General features: G+C 42.7%; 2 protein-coding genes and 1 long non-coding RNA gene across 3 annotated transcripts in view; 1 reads left to right on the forward strand and 2 right to left on the reverse strand.

The window, feature by feature from the left end:
• LOC132958949 (Fc receptor-like protein 5) overlaps nt 1-18,787 on the forward strand; it is a 51,860-nt gene that overhangs the window by 21,868 nt on the left and 11,205 nt on the right. Inside the window, exons 4-7 of the mRNA XM_061032025.1 lie at nt 4,183-4,425; nt 4,827-5,066; nt 5,469-5,711; nt 15,064-15,303. Of these exons, the coding sequence (XP_060888008.1) occupies nt 4,183-4,425; nt 4,827-5,066; nt 5,469-5,711; nt 15,064-15,303 (966 nt within the window). The remainder of the gene's footprint in view (nt 1-4,182; nt 4,426-4,826; nt 5,067-5,468; nt 5,712-15,063; nt 15,304-18,787) is intronic.
• LOC132958747 (uncharacterized) lies at nt 7,332-8,703 on the reverse strand. The gene is made up of 2 exons (XR_009666819.1): nt 7,562-8,703; nt 7,332-7,522 (listed from the first exon to the last, which is right to left on the reverse strand). It is a non-coding gene; the product is annotated as an uncharacterized LOC132958747 (long non-coding RNA).
• LOC132958711 (Fc receptor-like protein 4) overlaps nt 17,642-18,787 on the reverse strand; it is a 44,670-nt gene continuing 43,524 nt past the window's right edge. The window contains exon 13 of the mRNA XM_061031723.1: nt 17,642-17,810. The gene's annotated coding sequence lies outside the window, so the exon portion shown is untranslated. The remainder of the gene's footprint in view (nt 17,811-18,787) is intronic.

An 18,787-nucleotide genomic window follows, 5' to 3' on the forward strand; every position in this document is an offset into this window, starting at 1 on the left:
GGTATGGTGAGCGAGGTGTGCTGTGGAAAGTCAAACAAAGGGAAAGAGCAGCATGGTTGAATTGGGGGAACAGTCTTTCTCCCTGCCCCCCAACCCCACCCCAATGAGGAAGTGGGGCCTGCTCTTATCGACTGGGAACACAAGTCCCATGATGACCTGCCACACCTGTGCAACACTCAGTGGTGATGATATTGAGTAATATGTTTCTGTGATCATGAGACCTGAACAGTTGTTGTGGTAGATTTCCAATTTCACAAGCCTGTGAAGAAAAAAAAATAGTCATGCTGTTTGAGGTTAAGTCAGTGTGGTGAGACCAGCAGCCCAAATGAAGCAGCTATAACGGGCTCTGATGTCCTCCCAGATCGCTGTAACATGAGACTCTCTTCACTATCGACTCAAAGGTACCAAACTGTCTTCTCATTATAAATATCACTGAGAATACATACAAGTTTGACTGTTTGAGCTTTGTTTCACTGCTGCTTTCACCTGCTGATTTTAATTATTTTAAAAAGTTTGTTTGAAACCAGAGAGATGTAGGAAGTGATGTAAGGTTGAATATCTAAAAAATGTGTTATGGTAGACATTTGTAATGTGTTGTAATCTCAAATTTCAATAACTGAATAAAACAGCTAAATGTGTAAATGATGGTAATGAATGAGGGGTTAACCCTAACCCTAACCCTAAATATGCTAGGGGTAGCAGTTTGGGCCACTACCCCCTTACCCTAACCTAACCCTAACCCAGAAGGCCTTGGATATGGCCGTCCAGTGGGGGAGGGTGAGGTATAGAAGGAAATTCACGTCCTCCTCCGTCTCCACTCTTAGGGACCTCCTAACCACGGGGCCCCGGAGCGAGGAGGGCCCTCCTGTGCCTCAGCTCTCCCCTCTGGACTTTCCTCCACTCTCCCAACCAGCAGGTCCATCTACCACCCACCGTAACCTCCCTCGCCCTCCTCTCCTACCTACTCCTACCTGGCCTCCCTCCTCCTCCTCCCCTGTCCTCCCTTACCCCCCTTCCCCCCTAACACGAACCTGTGTCGTCACCCTTCTTCCTCCCCTCCCTTGATTCCTTCTCCCCCTACTACCCCACCCTACCCCTCCCCTAACCCTAACCTTCGCAGCCCCCCTCTCCTCCCTTCACCCCATTCTCTCTCTACCACCTTACCTCCCCCCTCCCCTAAACCTAACCTTAACCCTCGCCCTCCTCTCTCCACTACCATACCTTCCTCATCCCCTAAGTCCAGCCCACCCCCCTCCTCTCCTCCTCCCACCACTTCCTCAGGTCTCTGTACGTTGGGTGGGGGGTCGGCGACGGCATCGGGGCCCGGCGGGGTGACTCAGCCCCCATTGCCCCGGATGTCGAGTGAAGGTTGAGATCCATCCACTCCCACAGAGTGCACTCGACCGTCTGGGGGTCACGCTGGCTGGGTCCTCTGCCTGCCCCCCTGTCGCCCCCTCCTCCCCTCCCTCTTCACCCCCTTCACACACTGTCAATAACCGCACTGAACAGACACCGCCTTACAGTAACACTGTTCTACCCTGCAGTAACACCATCTCATCCTCTCCACTTACAGACACACCACACAACCAGCAGAGGGAGCCAGAGCTGCTTGCTGCCGAGCCCTGTGGGAGAAATAGAAACACAGAGGTGGATAACAAATCAATGATGATGAAGGGAGAGTAACCAAAGCAAAGCTGAAAACAACCCCAACATCTGAGATATCCACCTCTTATCACCTCGTGGCAGCACATGGCTCCCCAAGTAGGCCGGAACCACAGACACACCCACGCACTCACAGAAAGATACAGGACTGGTCGCTGGAGGTCCGGAAGAAGACACTCATTATATGTGACTCCAACCTCTCCCGGATCCCTCCTTTCACAGACCCACACATACAGGTTGACAGTTTTCCCGGAGCCACCTTCCATCACATAGCCAGCATACTTAAGAAACTCACCCCATGCCACAACACCACACAGTTAATACTCTCAGTCGGACTCAACAACTGCCTCTCAGAACACGACCCCACCACACAACTCAAACAACTACAGACTATGTGGAGGACCAGCCAGACCACCTTCCCCAACGCCACCCTTTACATCCCCGTTATAAACTTTTCACCCAGACTGGAAAAATACAAACAGACACTACTAACAAAACTCAACGACACAATAACCTCCAGATATAACTTCATACCTGAAATAAATCCACTACTCTTCCAGACACACAACGACCACATACATTGGACTGCAAACACAGCCGGGATGTTGTTCAGGTACTGGAAACAACAATTAAACTTGTAACTGGGGACAACTGTCAAATCGCAACTCCCCACCAGTCCAACATTACCAACCTCTGTGCCGTTTTCTCCCTCACAGCCGTGCAGCTGGAGATATTAGAAAAAGGTCTCACCTTCATCCCCACACCCAACCCACCCACCCGACCGGCGCTCAGAGGGGACCTACACACCTTCCACAGGAGGCTAAAGTTAAAGGATCACTTCCAGGGGGAGCAGAGGCGGGAGCTTGTGCCGTTCACTGGACCGTCCCACTGGTCACCAAACACAGACACACTTTCACCCGCCATTTCTCAACTCATCCATAAAAACAACCTCGCACTCACACATTGGCGCCCCCTGCCATACAGAACGCACAACATTAGTCAAGAACATAAACGCATCATCAGAACATTGGGTAACCACAAACACATAGTCATTAAGCCAGCAGATAAGGGGGGCCAAATAGTTCCTCAGGATAGGGACAATTACATCTTAGAAGCACACAGACAGTTAAATAACAACACATATTATAAAACACTGACACACCCACTACAATTAGAGACACAGACACTAGTTAGAAAGATTACAGAAACAATCTACAGACAAAAATTAATAGATTCCAAACAAAAACAATATTTAGACGGTCCCAGTGAGCCCAGACCTCTTCTGTCTGCTCACCAAGATCCACAAGCCTCCTGACACCTGGACGGTCCCCTCGGTTGTTCCGGTCGGCCGCCCCATTGTCAGTGACTGTAACTAAGAAACATACACAATAACAGAATACATAGACCATTTCATCAACCCACTGGCCAAACTTCACCACAGTTACATGAAGGCAGTGGTTCCCAAACTTTTTTTGCTAGGCCCCCCCTTAAACATAAAAATGGCTTTTGCCCCCCCCCCCCCCCCCCCCCCCCCCCCACACACACACACACACGTTACCGAATACATTTCGTGTGTACATATATATGTGTGTGTGTGTATATACTGTTTTATTGTTTATATACCTGTTTTGTTTTTTCACAGCAGATATTCGTCAAATACAGTTATAAATTAAAAAGGTGGTTATAACCAACCATTCACATAATAAGTTCTGTTTTGGATGTTTGCATCATCGGGGTTTAACTATTCTGGTCTGATGAAAAGTTGAAAATGGCGCTGGCGTTCTCAGCCAGAAGAGGCGGAGACGACACATAAGGAGGGGTCTGTGGGGAAATATTTTCAACCCTAACCACAAACCATGTATCGCATTAGAAGCAGAAATCCTCACCTCGTGGACACTTCAGTCATATGTTCAGAGAGTCAACATGGAGGTCTGTGCTCTTAACATCAGGCTGTGTGAGTATGATTCTTTATCTGTTTCATAGATATTTCCGTAACTGTTTTTATGAGATCTAACGTACAACTCTTCTTCTTTCCAGTGATCTGTGTGTTATTCCTGTTGGGTGCACATGTTCAAGATGTGGGTATGTACCGTTAAGTTTCTCAAAGTTATTGTTCAAATGCTTCATTTTGGTATTTTGTATGACATAAGAGAACATGTCTTTCTTTGGTTTGTTTCAGATTCACTGATTCTCCGTCTTGAACCCAACAGACTGCAGTTCTTTGAATACGAGTCTCTGATCTTCCATTGTGAGGGCTCTCATGACCCGACTGGATTGAAAATTGCACATCGGTCCAAAGGGGAATTACTCAAATGTCAAACTACAGTGACACCAAAAAGGTCATCCTGCACTATTCCTATTATTTTTCCAGAGAACAGTGGGCAGTACTGGTGTGAGTCTAGAGATGGGAAGAGAAGCGACATCATCCAGATCACTGTTACTGGTATGTTTGCATTAAGACAAGATCTTTACACGCACTCATCTTTGTGTGATATAAAATATGAACCCCATGTTGTTCAGATGGTGATGTGATCCTGGAGAGTCCCATCAGTGTGGTGGAGGGAGAGACTGTGACTCTGCGCTGCAGACACAAGACGACCTCATCCAATCTCTCAGCTGATTTCTACAAAGATGGCCGCCTTATCAGAAGAAGCTCTACAGGAAACATGAGCATCTCCAGTGTTTCCAAACGTGATGAAGGATTCTACAAGTGTATCATCTCTGGAGGAAGAGAATCAGCCGAGAGTCTGATGGCTGTCCAAGGTGAGACACATCAGTGTTACCAAATCAAATTTAAAATATGTGTGATATAACTATGTGTTGAAACAGTATATTGATTGATTTGAAAAGGACAGCGTACATTAATCATCATACAGACGGATGTAAATGTACTTCCATGTGGGATGGGTCTTATAAATGACCTGACACGAAAATAAAATATGAATTTATTTATGTACCCAAGTTAGCCAAAGGCTCATTTTTGGCTCAAATCCTCTTCATCCCGTTATAGTTTTCCCAGTGAATCTGTGGTCTCATATTGACAATGATTCAAGAGAATTATGCTAGAACTTTACACCACTGTTACTGGTATGTTTGCATTAAGACGAGATCTTTACATACACTCATCTTTGTGTGATATAAAATATGAACCCCATGTTGTTAAGCTGATCCTGTGATCCTGGAGAGTCCCATCAGTGTGGTGGAGGGAGAGACTGTGACTCTGCGCTGCAGACACAAGACGAACTCTACCAATCTCTCAGCTGATTTCTACAAAGATAGCCGCCTTATCAGAAGAAGCTCTGCAGGAAACATGAGCATCCCCAGTGTTTCCAAACGCGATGAAGGATTCTACAAGTGTATCTCTGGAGGACGAGAATCAGCCGAGAGTCTGATGGCTGTCCAAGGTGAGACACATCAGTGTTACCAAATCAAATTTAAAAATACATGTGATATAACTATGTGTTGAAACAGTATATTGATTGATTTGAAAAAGACAGCGTACATTAATCATCATACAGACGGATGTAAATGTACTTCCATGTGGGATGGGTCTTATAAATGACCTGACACAAAAATAAAATATGAATTTATTTATGTACCCAAGTTAGCCAAAGGCAAATTTTTGGCTCACATCCTCTTCATCCTGTTATAGTTTCCCCAGTGAATCTGTGGTCTCATAATAACAATTATTCAAGAGAATTATGCTAGAACTTTACATCACTGTTACTGGTATGTTTGCATTAAGACAAGATCTTTACATACACTCATCTTTGTGTGATATAAAATATGAACCCCATGTTGTTCAGATGGTCCTGTGATCCTGGAGAGTCCCATCAGTGTGGTGGAGGGAGAGGCTGTGACTCTGCGCTGCAGACACAAGACGACCTCTACCAATCTCTCAGCTGATTTCTACAAAGATGGCCGCCTTATCAGAAGAAGCTCTGCAGGAAACATGAGCATCCCCAGTGTTTCCAAATGTGATGAAGGATTCTACAAGTGTAGCATCTCTGGAGGACGAGAATCAGCCGAGAGTCTGATGGCTGTCCAAGGTGAGACACATCAGTGTTACCAAATCGAATTAAAAAATATGTGTGATATAACTATGTGTTGAAACAGTATATTGATTGATTTGAAAAGGACAGCGTACATTAATCAACATACAGATGAATGTAAATGTACTTCCATGTGGGATGGGTCTTATAAATGACCTGACACGAAAATAAAATATTAATTTATTCATGTACCCAAGTTAGCGGAAGGCTAATTTTTGGGTCACATCCTCTTCATCCCTTTGTAGGTTACCCAGTGAATCTGTGTTCTCATATTGACAAAGATTCAAGAGAACTGTGCTAGAACTTTACACTACGAGAAGGCGTGCATTATTTTTATTTCTTCTTCTTTGCAGAGTCACACCAAGAGATTCATGCGTCCTCAGATCTTCCGTTCATCATCTTCAGAAACATTCTCCCTGTAGTAATGATGGCTTTGCTGCTGGTGCTGCTGGGACGGCTCCACTGTGGGAAACTCCGAGGTAAACCCACAGGTAAACAACAGCACCTCATGTGCACTCAAATTGAGATGGAGATACTGAAATAAAGGATAGAACGGGATGAACGACAAAGACAGACATTTTCTCAAAAGTCTTGTTTGGTTGCCAGAAATGCAGAGCATCCCATAATGCTTCATTCAGCTACTCAGCTGCTGTCTTCCATGTGTTACAGTGCACCTTGTTCATTACATGTAATGATGATCCACTTATATTCAGTGCATGTTGTGCAAACCAATGAAAACATTTTTAATCAGCTCAAAGAATCCAATCTAATGTTTTTAAATGAGCGGATCAAAGAAAATGGCAGCACTTCCTGTTTGACATGTTTCACATATTTAATTCACATGTTGATGAATGTTCAACAGATGTTCGTTCTTTTTCTGTATAAAGACGTGAAGATATCACAAGTCAAATAACATTGTGCACAGTTTGTTTCAGTGTCTTTCTATATTTAATATTCACATCTGAAACCACGTCTTCTCTAACCCTGACCCACGAGCCGCAACCCATCTCAGCGTTATTTATAGAGCACCTCTCATACGTAAAGTCTGTGAGCCCATAATGTTTGTGTGAACACAGTCACTGTTACAAAAGGACCCGAGATTAAAATTGTCTTTAAAACCCACATCATGTGCTGCACAAGCAATCAGCAGGAGCAGCTCAGAGCTTCACTTCCTGCTCATATCTGCATAAAATATCGACCAATAATATGAACATTTGTGATGGTAACATGAACATTTAAACTGTAATATTCCACTGAATGTTTTTATATCAATAACAATGTGAAATATGTCTGCCTCTCTGTAACAACAGTTCACACTTTTATTAAAGATGTGTGATGGAAGTTTTTCCTGTCTTCTTTTCATGCAGTGTGTTCATTGTACAGCAGGGGGAACTCATTGATAGTGTTGTACCAACATTAACCCATTAATTACCAGCTATACTAAATTAGGTTTGTTCATGAATAGTGTCTCAGATTTCTTTATGTTGGAGGTAGAAACTCGAAAATGGCGATGGTGACTTAAAATGCACGTGGCTACACAAAGCAAGGTGACCAATCTATTTCCAACACCTTGTTTGGTAGACAAAGTAATGTTCACAAAGGAAAACACATGCTAAATATTGTTCTGAGTCCAATGGTGGATACAAATTAAAGGTTAAAACAATTGTTTTATTCACAGTGAGAACCCATAAAGAAGATCTGATTTTTAATTCATTCAAAGCTTTTTCTTTTTTTTTCTGTGACAATAGTCAAAAACCTGCCACCTTCAAACCCTTCACACTTGTGAACTCTTCTAGAACTCTTCGTACCTGAGTCATGTTTGTGTGAAAGAAAGAGAGAGAATGTACCGCTGCCAGCCAATCAGAATCAAGAACTCTTTTCATGAAGGTCCTGGGTTTACTTCAGATTCTGTTCAGACATTCAGTCCCCAGATGGTGAAACTCATCTTTTCGTAGAGACAGTGAAATATGTGATCTAATTAGCATTAGCATGTTAGCATGGTAATTTTGAACATATTAGCTTGCATTGTAATAGCATTCAGCTCAAAGCATTTGAGAGCTACTGCCGTTACTGTCCACTCAAAAAGACGTTTTTGTTGAACATGTTGAATATGAATCTGGATCGCTGATAAGAAGAACCTGAGAAAATACTGTTTGCATGAAAGAATAAACACCAGTCACTTCTTTAATGGCACAGTTATTTTCTGTCTTCTGATGTATGACATTTACAACCACATTAGACTTAAAGTGTTAGACTCATTTCTTTATTTGGACTCGATCAGCGTGCTTCAGATGAAAGTGAAGCTGCAGCATCAAGGTGGTGGTTGACCACAGTTTCACACTCATGTGACTACACACAGCAGATGGAACATGTGGGTTTAACTGTCACTATATAATAACAGATAATACATCTGAAAATACAAACCGCATCTCTTTAATATATCTTTAAACATCAACACATGTAGGGCGCAAAGCATGAAAACCATTTCTACAATGCAAAATAAAATAAAAAGTGTTTTTTCACACATCAGGTTCAACCAAACATCTCATGTGCTGCTCGTCCTTCAGTCAGCCGTCACGCTGCGACCTGAAGACAGAAAGGGTTAACAGCTCTGAGCATACCACATTGATATAAAAAAACACGGGTCGTATCATTCTGAGAAGCATGACAGCTAAAGTTTGAACCGAAGCATGTTGGAAATGCTGCCTTAAGTGGTGCTTTGGTTGAACATCAACGTCCAGTGACATAAACGTTTGAAAGCTGTAATTATGGGTCATGTTCTAAGTTCTGCTGTCCATCCTACCAGATATGAATGTCAGTAATGTCCTGAGTCTTACCTACTGGATCAAAGAATAGAGGGGTTCCTGTGTCAAAGGTCGGTTGGTACCAGCTGAGTGAACTGTCGGCGTCATTACTCTGGATACTCCTTGCTCTGTTTTGAGTATAGATTGAATTGTCTCACAGTGTTGCCAAAATACTTACTAGAACACTTGAACATTTAGGCACCATTTAGTTTACGTTTTTATTACAATAAGTCTCACCCAGTTGTTGAGTGTCACTTGGGTCACCCAAAGTGGAGTTTATTCTCAGCTATGGTTATCGCCTCCTTGTTTAAGCTTGAAACGTTTCACCTTATTTAGCACATTTTCTAAAGTATTTGACTATTTTGATGAAATGAAAGGAATTCTTTGCTTTAACCTTTCTGATCTTTGCTATCCTGTTATTTTGGGTTCTTGGAGGCTTAGGTTTGAATCCTATTTGTTAAAACTTTCCTAAATCCTGCTACCTCTCGTGTGATTTATTATTCATCAATATGCAGATGACGCCCTGTTCTATGTCTGTTAACTGTATTAAACCATTAGGCATTAAATCCAAGCTTGGATAATTGACTTTTTAAGTAACAATAATCAATAATAATAACTTTATTTGTAGTTTACAAAGTGCTATGTTATGCATATTATCAATGTTTGAATCTGTAGTGTACTTTTGACTTCTCTGTAGACTTTATCAGAGAATATGTCTGCAGCTGAATTCACCTTGACGACTACTTTAAATCTCATACAGAATTAAGCTGTTGTTATTTCTCAGTGAAGAACTTCACCATTATGTTTAAAAAGATAAAATAACACTACTTAAAGTATTCAACATCATTTTAGACCATGTCTGTTTTGTATGTATGTTGTATTTCCCTCAGGGATTAATAAAGGATATCAAAAAAATATTTCTGTCCATTTCATGGCCTTGAGATACAGACTCATGAAGTAGTCATTTAATGTTGTCAAACTGCCCCAGGTTCAAGAAGAAAGTTGTTTAAGCTCAAGACGGATGGAGAATGGTGAATGTTAAATGAACCGTGACAGGATAAACTGTCAAGTGACGTACCTCTCTTTGTCCTGTCTTTTGTAATCGCAGCGTACATCGCTTGGTCGCTTGGTGCATCTGCTGCCACTCGACAGGCCTCAACAGTGACTGAAAATACAAATGTGTTATAAGAATCCACATCGATAAAGTACACAGGCATTAAAAATATATATCGATTTCCAAGTCGAGCAATTATACCCACAAACTGAACATTTTCTCTTTCTCCAAAGAACATGAGTTCTAAAGTCAAAGTCAAAGTCAAAGTCAACTTTATTGTCAATTTCAAAATATGCCAGACATACAGTGGAATCGAAATTGCGTTTGTCTCCGACCCGCGGTGCAATACAACCAAAATGAGGTAAAAAGATAAGGTAAAATAGATAAAATAAAATGAGGTAAAAATAAGATAAATAATATTTACAGTAATAAATTCTAAATTGTGCAAAATGGTAAATGAAATAAATAAAATACAATTTTAAGAAAAATAAATTTGTACAATATGTGCAGTGTGCATTAAACTGATTGATAATTAGTTATTATTCCAGAGTTCTTGGTGGCAAACGGGAGGGGGTTTCAACATCCAGTGTTCGTGGGGGCAGAGGGGGGGGAAGGAAGAGAGGGGAGAGAGTTAAGCTTCCTGACAGCTTGGTGGAAGAAGCTGTTTCCCAGTCTGGTGGAGCCGGCCCGCAGGCTGCAGTACCGTCTCCCCGATGGCAGGAGGCTGAAGAGGCTGTGTGAGGGGTGGGTGGGGTCACGCACAATGCTAGTTGCTTTGCGGGTGAGTTGGGTACCGTAGAGGTCCAGAAGAGAGGGGAGTGGGACACCGATAATCCATTCAGCAGCCTTCACTGTGCGCTGCAGGGTCTTGCGGTTGGCAGCAGTGCAGCTCCCAAGCCACACAGTGATGCAGCTGGTCAGGATGCTCTCGATGGTGCCGCTGTAGAAGGAGCACATGATGGTTGGGGGGGCTAGTGCTCTCTTCAGCTTGTGGAGGAAGTAAAGGCGCTGCTGGGACTTCTTGACCAGTGATGTGGTGTTGGTTGTCCAGGAGAGATCCTCACTGATGTGAACCCCCAGGAACTTGGTGCTGCCCACTCTCTCCACAGCAGCACCGTCGATGGTCAGTGGGGGTTTAGGAGTGGGGACTCTCCGGAAGTCGACAACAACCTCCTTGGTCTTGTCGACGTTCAGGAAGAGGTTGTTGTCTCTACACCATGTGGCCAGTTGGCTGATCCTGTAGTGCGTCTCATCGTTGTTGGAGATGAGACCAACCACTGTTGTGTCGTCCGCGAACTTCACAATGTGGTTGCTGCTGAAGGATGGAGCGCAGTCGTGGGTCAGCAGCGTGAAGAGCAGGGGGCTGAGCACACAACCTTGGGGGGCCCCAGTGCTCATGACGGTGGTTTTTGATGTGCTGCCGCCGACCCGCACTGTCTGAGGCCTCTCGCTGAGGAAGTCCAGCAGCCAGTTGCACAGGGAAGTGCTGAGCCCCAGCTGGTCCAGTTTGCCGATCAACTGCTGAGGGATGATGGTGTTGAATGCTGAACTGAAGTCTATGAAAAGCATTCTGACGTATGAGTTTTTGGTGTCCAGGTGGGTGAGGGCTGGGTGAAGAGCAGAACAGATAGCATCCTCGGTGGATCTGTTACCTCGGTATGCAAACTGGTAGGGGTCCAGGGTGGTGGGGTGGGTGGATTTGATGTGGGCCATGACTAACCTTTTAAAGCACTTCATGGCGATGGGGGTCAGTGCAACGGGTCAATAGTCATTGAAAGTGGATCGTGAGGGCTTCTTTGGAACGGGTATGATGGTGGTGGCTTTGAAGCACGACGGAACAACTGCCTGACTCAGAGAAGCGTTGAAAATGTCCGTGAAGACATCTTTGAGCTCCTCTGCACAGTCCTTCAGCACACGGCCAGGAATGTTGTCTGGACCTGCAGCCTTGCGGATGTTGATCTTGGAGAAGGTTCTCTTCACGCTGGCTGCAGTCAGGCACAGGGTCTGGTCGTGGGGAGGGGGGGGGGGGTCGTCTTCTGTGGGGGCATGCTGTTGTGTGCTTCAAACCTGGCAAAGAAGCTGTTGAGGTCGTTCAGCAGAGAGGTGTTGCTGTCACAGGTCTGTGGCATGGGTTTGTAGTCCGTGATGGTCTGGATACCACGCCACAGGCTCTGCGCGTCTCTGCTGTCCTTGAAGTGTCCGGTTATTTTTTGTGTGTAGCTGCGTTTGGCTTCCCTGATGCCACGGGACAGGTTGGCCCTCGCTGTTCTCAGGCAGGCTGCGTCCCCAGCTCTGAAGGCGGTGTTCCTGGCCCTCAGTAGCCCGCGTACCTCTCCTGTCAGCCATGGCTTCTGGTTAGCCCGGGTGGTGATGGTTCTGGTGGTGGTGACATCAGCAATGCATTTGCTAATGTAGGAGGTAACAGTGTCAGAGTACTCCTCAATGTCTGTGTGGTTGTTGTAGGTGGCTGCCTGCTTGAACATCTCCCAGTCTGTGGTATCAAAGCAGTCTAGTAGTGCAGCAGAGGCCCCCTCTGGCCACACACATACCTGCTTCAGAACTGGTTTGGTGACTTTGGGTCTGTAAGCTGGCATTAGCATGACACTGACATGGTCAGAGTGGCCGGTGTGGGGGAGGGGTGAAGCTTTGTAAGCACCTTTAACTGATGTGTAAATCATGTCCAGAATGTTACCTTCTCTTGTGGGAAAGGTCATGTGTTGGTGGAAGTGGGGTAAAACCGTCTTGAGATTTGCATGGTTAAAATCCCCAGCGATGATGAAAAATCCGTCTGGGTGGGCTGTCTGTTGCTCACTGATGGCGTTGTAAAGTTCCCAAAGTGCGTCGATTTTATCAGCGTTGTTGGTGGTGGGGGGAATATACACAGCGACCAGCAAGGTCTCTCTCGGTTGATAGAAAAGACGGCACTTTATGATCATAAACTCCGCCAGCGGTGAACAGTGTTTACATACCACAGCAGCATCTCGACACCAAGCATCACTGATGTAAACACAGACTCCACCACCTTTCTTCTTTCCTCCTTTAATAAGGATTCTGTCCGAACGGTAGCATGTGAATTGTTCAAGCTGAACGGCGGAGTCTGGGATGCGTTCGTTCAGCCATGTCTCTGTGAAAATGTACGCGCAGCCGTCCCTCACGTCGCGGTGCGCAGCTCTCAGTAGCTCTATATGGTCCATTTTATTGTCCAGAGATCTTACATTTGCCAGTAGAAGAGTTGGAAGAGCGGACCTGTGTGGTATTTTAGCCAGTCTCGCGCTTATGCCTCCACGTTTACCTCGCTTTTGTTTCCGCTCGCACCGTTTACATTTACGTCTCCTCTCCGAGTGGTAAACCGGCTCGCGAAGCAGTCCCAAAGTTTGAAGCTGTTGTCTCAGTGATTCGGGTAATAACTCCACAGAAAGGCTGTTACTGTTTAAGTCCAGTAAAAATCGACGGATGTAATTGTGTTTTTCCATAGTAAAACACGGAGAAAAGTCAAGAAATGTTAGAAAAAGAAGAAAACATCGCTCTATCGGGAGAGAGAGGGGCTGCTGCGACTGGTCGCACAGCCAGTCAGTGAAATTACTGTAATTAAATAATTTGTCTTTTTCTAATGAGGACTGAAGGACAACAGATTTACCTTTTCACACTTCAAAGGACATTTGCTCTGATTATCGTCGATAAGACGAGCAGGCTGCTTTTTTAAAAATCTATCACTTCTTTGTTTTAAGCACAAGTTTACCTGAACATGCTAATGGTACCTGTTCTTACCTGTTTGAACCTCAGTTGTGCCTGACTGAGGTGCCAGTGTGGACAAGTACAGCAACACTGCAGTGTATGAAAATAAAATAAAAAACACTATGAACAGGGAACCAGGAAGACATTGAGACATGATGAAACAATAACGCCACTTCCTGGTTTAAAACATTTCAGTGGTCTTGCTTTGTTCCTGCTTTGTTTTTTCACAGCAGATATTCGTCAAATACAGTTATAAATTAAAAAGGTGGTTATAACCAACCATTCACATAATAAGTTCTGTTTTGGATGTTTGCATCATCAGGGTTTAACTATTCTGGTCTCATGAAAAGTTGAAAATGGCGCTGGCGTTCTCAGCCAGAAGAGGCGGAGGCGACACATAAGGAGGGGTCTGTGGGGAAATATTTTCAACCCTAACCACAAACCATGTATCGCATTAGAAGCAGAAGTTCTCACCTCGTGGACACTTCAGTCATATGTTCAGAGAGTCAACATGGAGGTCTGTGCTCTTAACATCAGGCTGTGTGAGTATGATTCTTTATCTGTTTCATAGATATTTCCGTAACTGTTTTTGAGATCTAACGTACGACTCTTCTTCTTTCCAGTGATCTGTGTCTTATTCCTGTTGGGTGCACATGTTCAAGATGTGGGTATGTACCGTTAAGTTTCTCAGTGTTATTGTTCAAATGCTTCATTTTGGTATTTTGTATGACATAAGAGAACATGTCTTTCTTTGGTTTGTTTCAGATTCACTGATTCTCCGTCTTCAACCAAACAGACTGCAGTTCTTTGAATACGAGTCTCTGATCTTCCATTGTGAGGGCTCTCATGACCCGACTGGATTGAAAATTGTACATCGGTCCAAAGGGGAATTACTCAAATGTCAAACTACAGTGACATCAAAAAGGTCATCCTGCACTATTCCTAATATTTTTCCAGAGGACAGTGGGCAATACTGGTGTGAGTCTAGAGATGGGAAGAGAAGCGACATCATCCATATCAATGTTACTGGTATGTTTGCATTAGACGAGATCTTTACATACACTCATCTTTGTGTGATATAAAATATGAACCCCATGTTGTTCAGCTGGTGATGTGATCCTGGAGAGTCCCATCAATGTGGTGGAGGGAGAGGCTGTGACTCTGCGCTGCAGACGCAAGACGACCTCATCCAATCTCTCAGCTGATTTCTACAAAGATGCCTGCCTTATCAGAAGAAGCTCTACAGGAAACATGAGCATACCCAGTGTTTCCAAACGTGATGAAGGATTCTACAAGTGTAGCATCTCTGGAGGACGAGAATCAGCCAAGAGTCTGATGGCTGTCCAAGGTGAGACATATCAGTGTTACCAAATCAAATTTTAAAATACATGTGATATAACTGTGTTGAACCTGAAGCAGATTATAGTGATTGATTTGAAAAGGACAGCGTACATTAATCATCATACAGACAGATGTAAATGTACTTCCATGTGGGATGGGTCTTATAAATGACCTGACACGAAAATAAAATATGAATTTATTTATGTACCTAAGTTAGCCAAAGGCTAATTTTTGGCTCACATCCTCTTCATCCCGTTATAGTTTTCCCAGTGAATCTGTGGTCTCATATTGACAATGATTCAAGAGAATTATGCTAGAACTTTACATCACTGTTACTGGTATGTTTGCATTAAGACGAGATCTTTACATGCACTCATCTTTGTGTGATATAAAATATGAACCCCATGTTGTTCAGCTGATCCTGTGATCCTGGAGAGTCCCATCAGTGTGGTGGAGGGAGAGACTGTGACTCTGCGCTGCAGACACAAGACGACCTCACCCAATCTCTCAGCTGATTTCTACAAAGATGGCCGCCTTATCAGAAGAAGCTCTGCAGGAAACATGAGCATCCCCAGTGTTTCCAAACATGATGAAGGATTCTACAAGTGTATCTCTGGAGGAAGAGAATCAGCCGAGAGTCTGATGGCTGTCCAAGGTGAGACACATCAGTGTTACCAAATAAAATAAAAAAATACATGTGATATAACTATGTGTTGAAACAGTATATTGATTGATTTGAAAAGGACAGTGTACATTAATCAACATACAGAGGGATGTAAATGTACATCCATGTGGGATGGGTCTTACAAAATTACCTGACACGATAATAAAATAGTAATTTATTCATATACCCAAGTTAGCCAAAGGCTAATTTTTGGCTTACATCCTCTTCATCCCTTTGTAGGTTACCCAGTGAATCTATGTTCTCATATTGACAAAGAGTCAAGTAAATTGTGCTTGAACTTTACACCACAAGAAGGCGTGCTTTATTTATATTTCTGTCTTCTTTGCAGAGTTACACCAAGAGAGTCATGCGTCCTCAGATCTTCCGTTCATCATCTTCAGAAACATTCTCCCTGTAGTAATGATGGCTTTGCTGCTGGTGCTGCTGGGACGGCTCCACTGTGGGAAACTCCGAGGTAAACCCACAGGTAAACAACGGCACCTCATGTGCACTCAAATCGAGATGGAGATACTGAAATAAAGGATAGAACGGGATGAACGACAAAGACAGACATTTTCTCAAAAGTCTTGTTTGGTTGCCAGAAATGAAGAGCATCCCATAATGCTTCATTCAGCTTCTGTCATCCATGTGTTACAGTGCACCTTGATCATTATATGTAATGATGATCTACTTATATTCAGTGCGTGTTGTGCAAACCAATGAAAACATTTTTAATCAGCTAAAAGAATCCAATCCATAGAAATGTTTTTAAATGAGCAGATCAAAGAAAATGGCAGCACTTCCTGTTTGACATGTTTCACATATTTAATTCACATGTTGATGAATGTTCAACAGATGTTCATTCTTCTTCTGTATAAGGACGTGAAGATATCACAAGTCAAATAACATTGTGCACAGTTTGTTTCAGTGTCTTTCTATATTTAATATTCACATCTGAGAGCACGTCTTCTCTAACCCTGACCCACGAGCCGCAACCCATCTCAGCGTTATTTATAGAGCACCTGTCATAGTCTGTGAGCCCATAATGTTTGTGTGAACACAGTCACTGTTACAAAAGGACCCGAGATTAAAATTGTCTGTAAAACCCACATCATGTGCTGCACAAGCAATCAGCAGGTACAGCGCAGAGCTTCACTTCCTGCTCATATCTACATAAAATATCGACCAATAATACGAACATTTGTGATGGTAACATGAACATTTAAACTGTAATATTCAACTGAATGTTTTTATATCAACAACAATGTGAAATACGTCTGCCTCTCTGTAACAACAGTTCACACTTTTATTAAAGATGTGTGATGGAAGTTTTTCCTGTCTTCTTTTCATGCAGTGTGGTCATTGTACAGCAGGGGGAACTCATTGTTAGCGTTGTACCAACATTAACCCATTAATTACCAGCTATACTAAATTAGGTTTATTCAGGAATAGTGTCTCAGATTTCTTTATGTTGGAGGTAGAAACTCGAAAATGGCGATGGTGACTTAAAATGCACGTTGCTACACAAAGCAAGGTGACCAATCTATTTCCAACACCTTGTTTGGTAGACAAAGTAATGTTCACGAAGGAAAACACATGTTAAATATTGTTCTGAGTCCAATGGTGGATACAAATTAAAGGTTAAAACAATCGTTTTATTCACAGTGAGAACCCATAAAGAAGATGTGATTAATTCAAAGCTTTTTCTTTTTTTTCTGTGACAAAAATCAAAAACCTGCCACCTTCAAACCCTTCACACTTGTGAACTCTTCTAAAACTCTACATACCTGAGTCATGTTTGTGTGAAAGAAAGAGAGAGAATGTACCGCTGCCAGCCGATCAGAATCAAGAACGCTTTTCATGAAGGTCCTGGGTTTACTTCAGATTTTGTTCAGACATTTAGTCCCCAGATGGTGAAACTCATCATTTTAGCATGGTAATTTTGAACATATTAGCTTGCATTGTAATAGCATTCAGTTCAAAGCATTTGAGAGCTACTACCGTTACTGTCCACTCAAAAAGACGTTTTTGTTGAACATGTTGAATATGAATCGGGATTGCTGATAAGAAGAACCTGAGAAAATACTGTTTGCATGAAAGAATAAACACCAGTACACTTCTTTAATGGCACAGTTATTTTCTGTCTTCTCATGTATGACATTTACAACCACATTAGACTTAAAGTGTCAGACTCATTTCTTTATTTGGACTCGATCAGCGTGCTTCAGGTGGTGGTTGACCACAGTTTCACACTCATGTGACTACACACAGCAAATGGAACATGTGGGTTTAACTGTCACTATATAATAACAGGTAATACATCTGAAAATACAAACCGCATCTCTTTAATATATCTTTAAACATCAACACATGTAGGGCGCAAAGCATGGAAACCATTTCTACAATGCAAAATAAAATAAAAAGTGTTTTTTCACACATCAGGTTCAACCAAACGTCTCATGTGCTGCTCGTCCTTCAGTCAGCCGTCACGCTGCGACCTGAAGACAGAAAGGGTTAACAGCTCTGAGCATACCACATTTATATAAAAAACACGGGTCATATCATTCTGAGAAGCATGACAGCTAAAGTTTGAACCGAAGCATGTAGGAAATGCTGCCTTAAGTGATGCTTTGGTTGAACATCAACATCCAGTGACATAAACGTTTGAAAGCTGTAAATATGGGTCATGTTCTAACCTCTGCTGTCCATCCTACCAGATATGAATGTCAGTAATGTCCTGAGTCTTACCTACTGGATCAAAGAATAGAGGGGTTCCTGTGTCAAAGGTCGGTTGGTACCAGCTGAGTGAACTGTCGCCGTCATGATTCTGGATACTCCTTGCTCTGTTTTGAGTATAGATTGAATTATCTCAGTGTTGCCAAAATACTTACTAGAACACTTGAACATTTAGGCAACATTTAGTTTACGTTTTTATTACAATAAGTCTCACCCAGTTGTTGAGTGTCACTTGGGTCACCCAAAGTGGAGTTCATTCTAAGCTATGGTTATAGCCTCCTTGTTTAAGCTTGAAGCGTTTCACCTTATTAGCACATTTTCTAAAGTATTTGACTATTTTGATGAAATGAAAGGAATTCTTTGCTTTAACCTTTCTGATCTTTGCTATCCTGTTATTTTGGGTTCTTGGAGGCTTAGGTTTGAATCCTATTTGTTAAAACTTTCCTAAATCCTGCTACCCTCTCTTTATTATTCATCAATATGCAGATGACGCCCTGTTCTATGTCTGTTAACTGTATTAAACCATTAGGCATTAAATCCAAGCTTGAATAGTTCACTTTTTAAGTAACAATAATCAATAATAATAACTTTATTTGTAGTTTACAAAGTGCTATGTTATGCATATTCTCAGTGTTTGAATCTGTAGTGTACTTTTGACTTCTCTGTAGACTTTATCAGAGAATATCTCTGCAGCTGAATTCACCTTGACGACTACTTTAAATCTCATACAGAAATAAGC

Source organism: Labrus mixtus, chromosome 23 (assembly GCF_963584025.1).
Source record: "Labrus mixtus chromosome 23, fLabMix1.1, whole genome shotgun sequence".
Classification (NCBI taxonomy): Eukaryota; Metazoa; Chordata; class Actinopteri; order Labriformes; family Labridae; genus Labrus; species Labrus mixtus.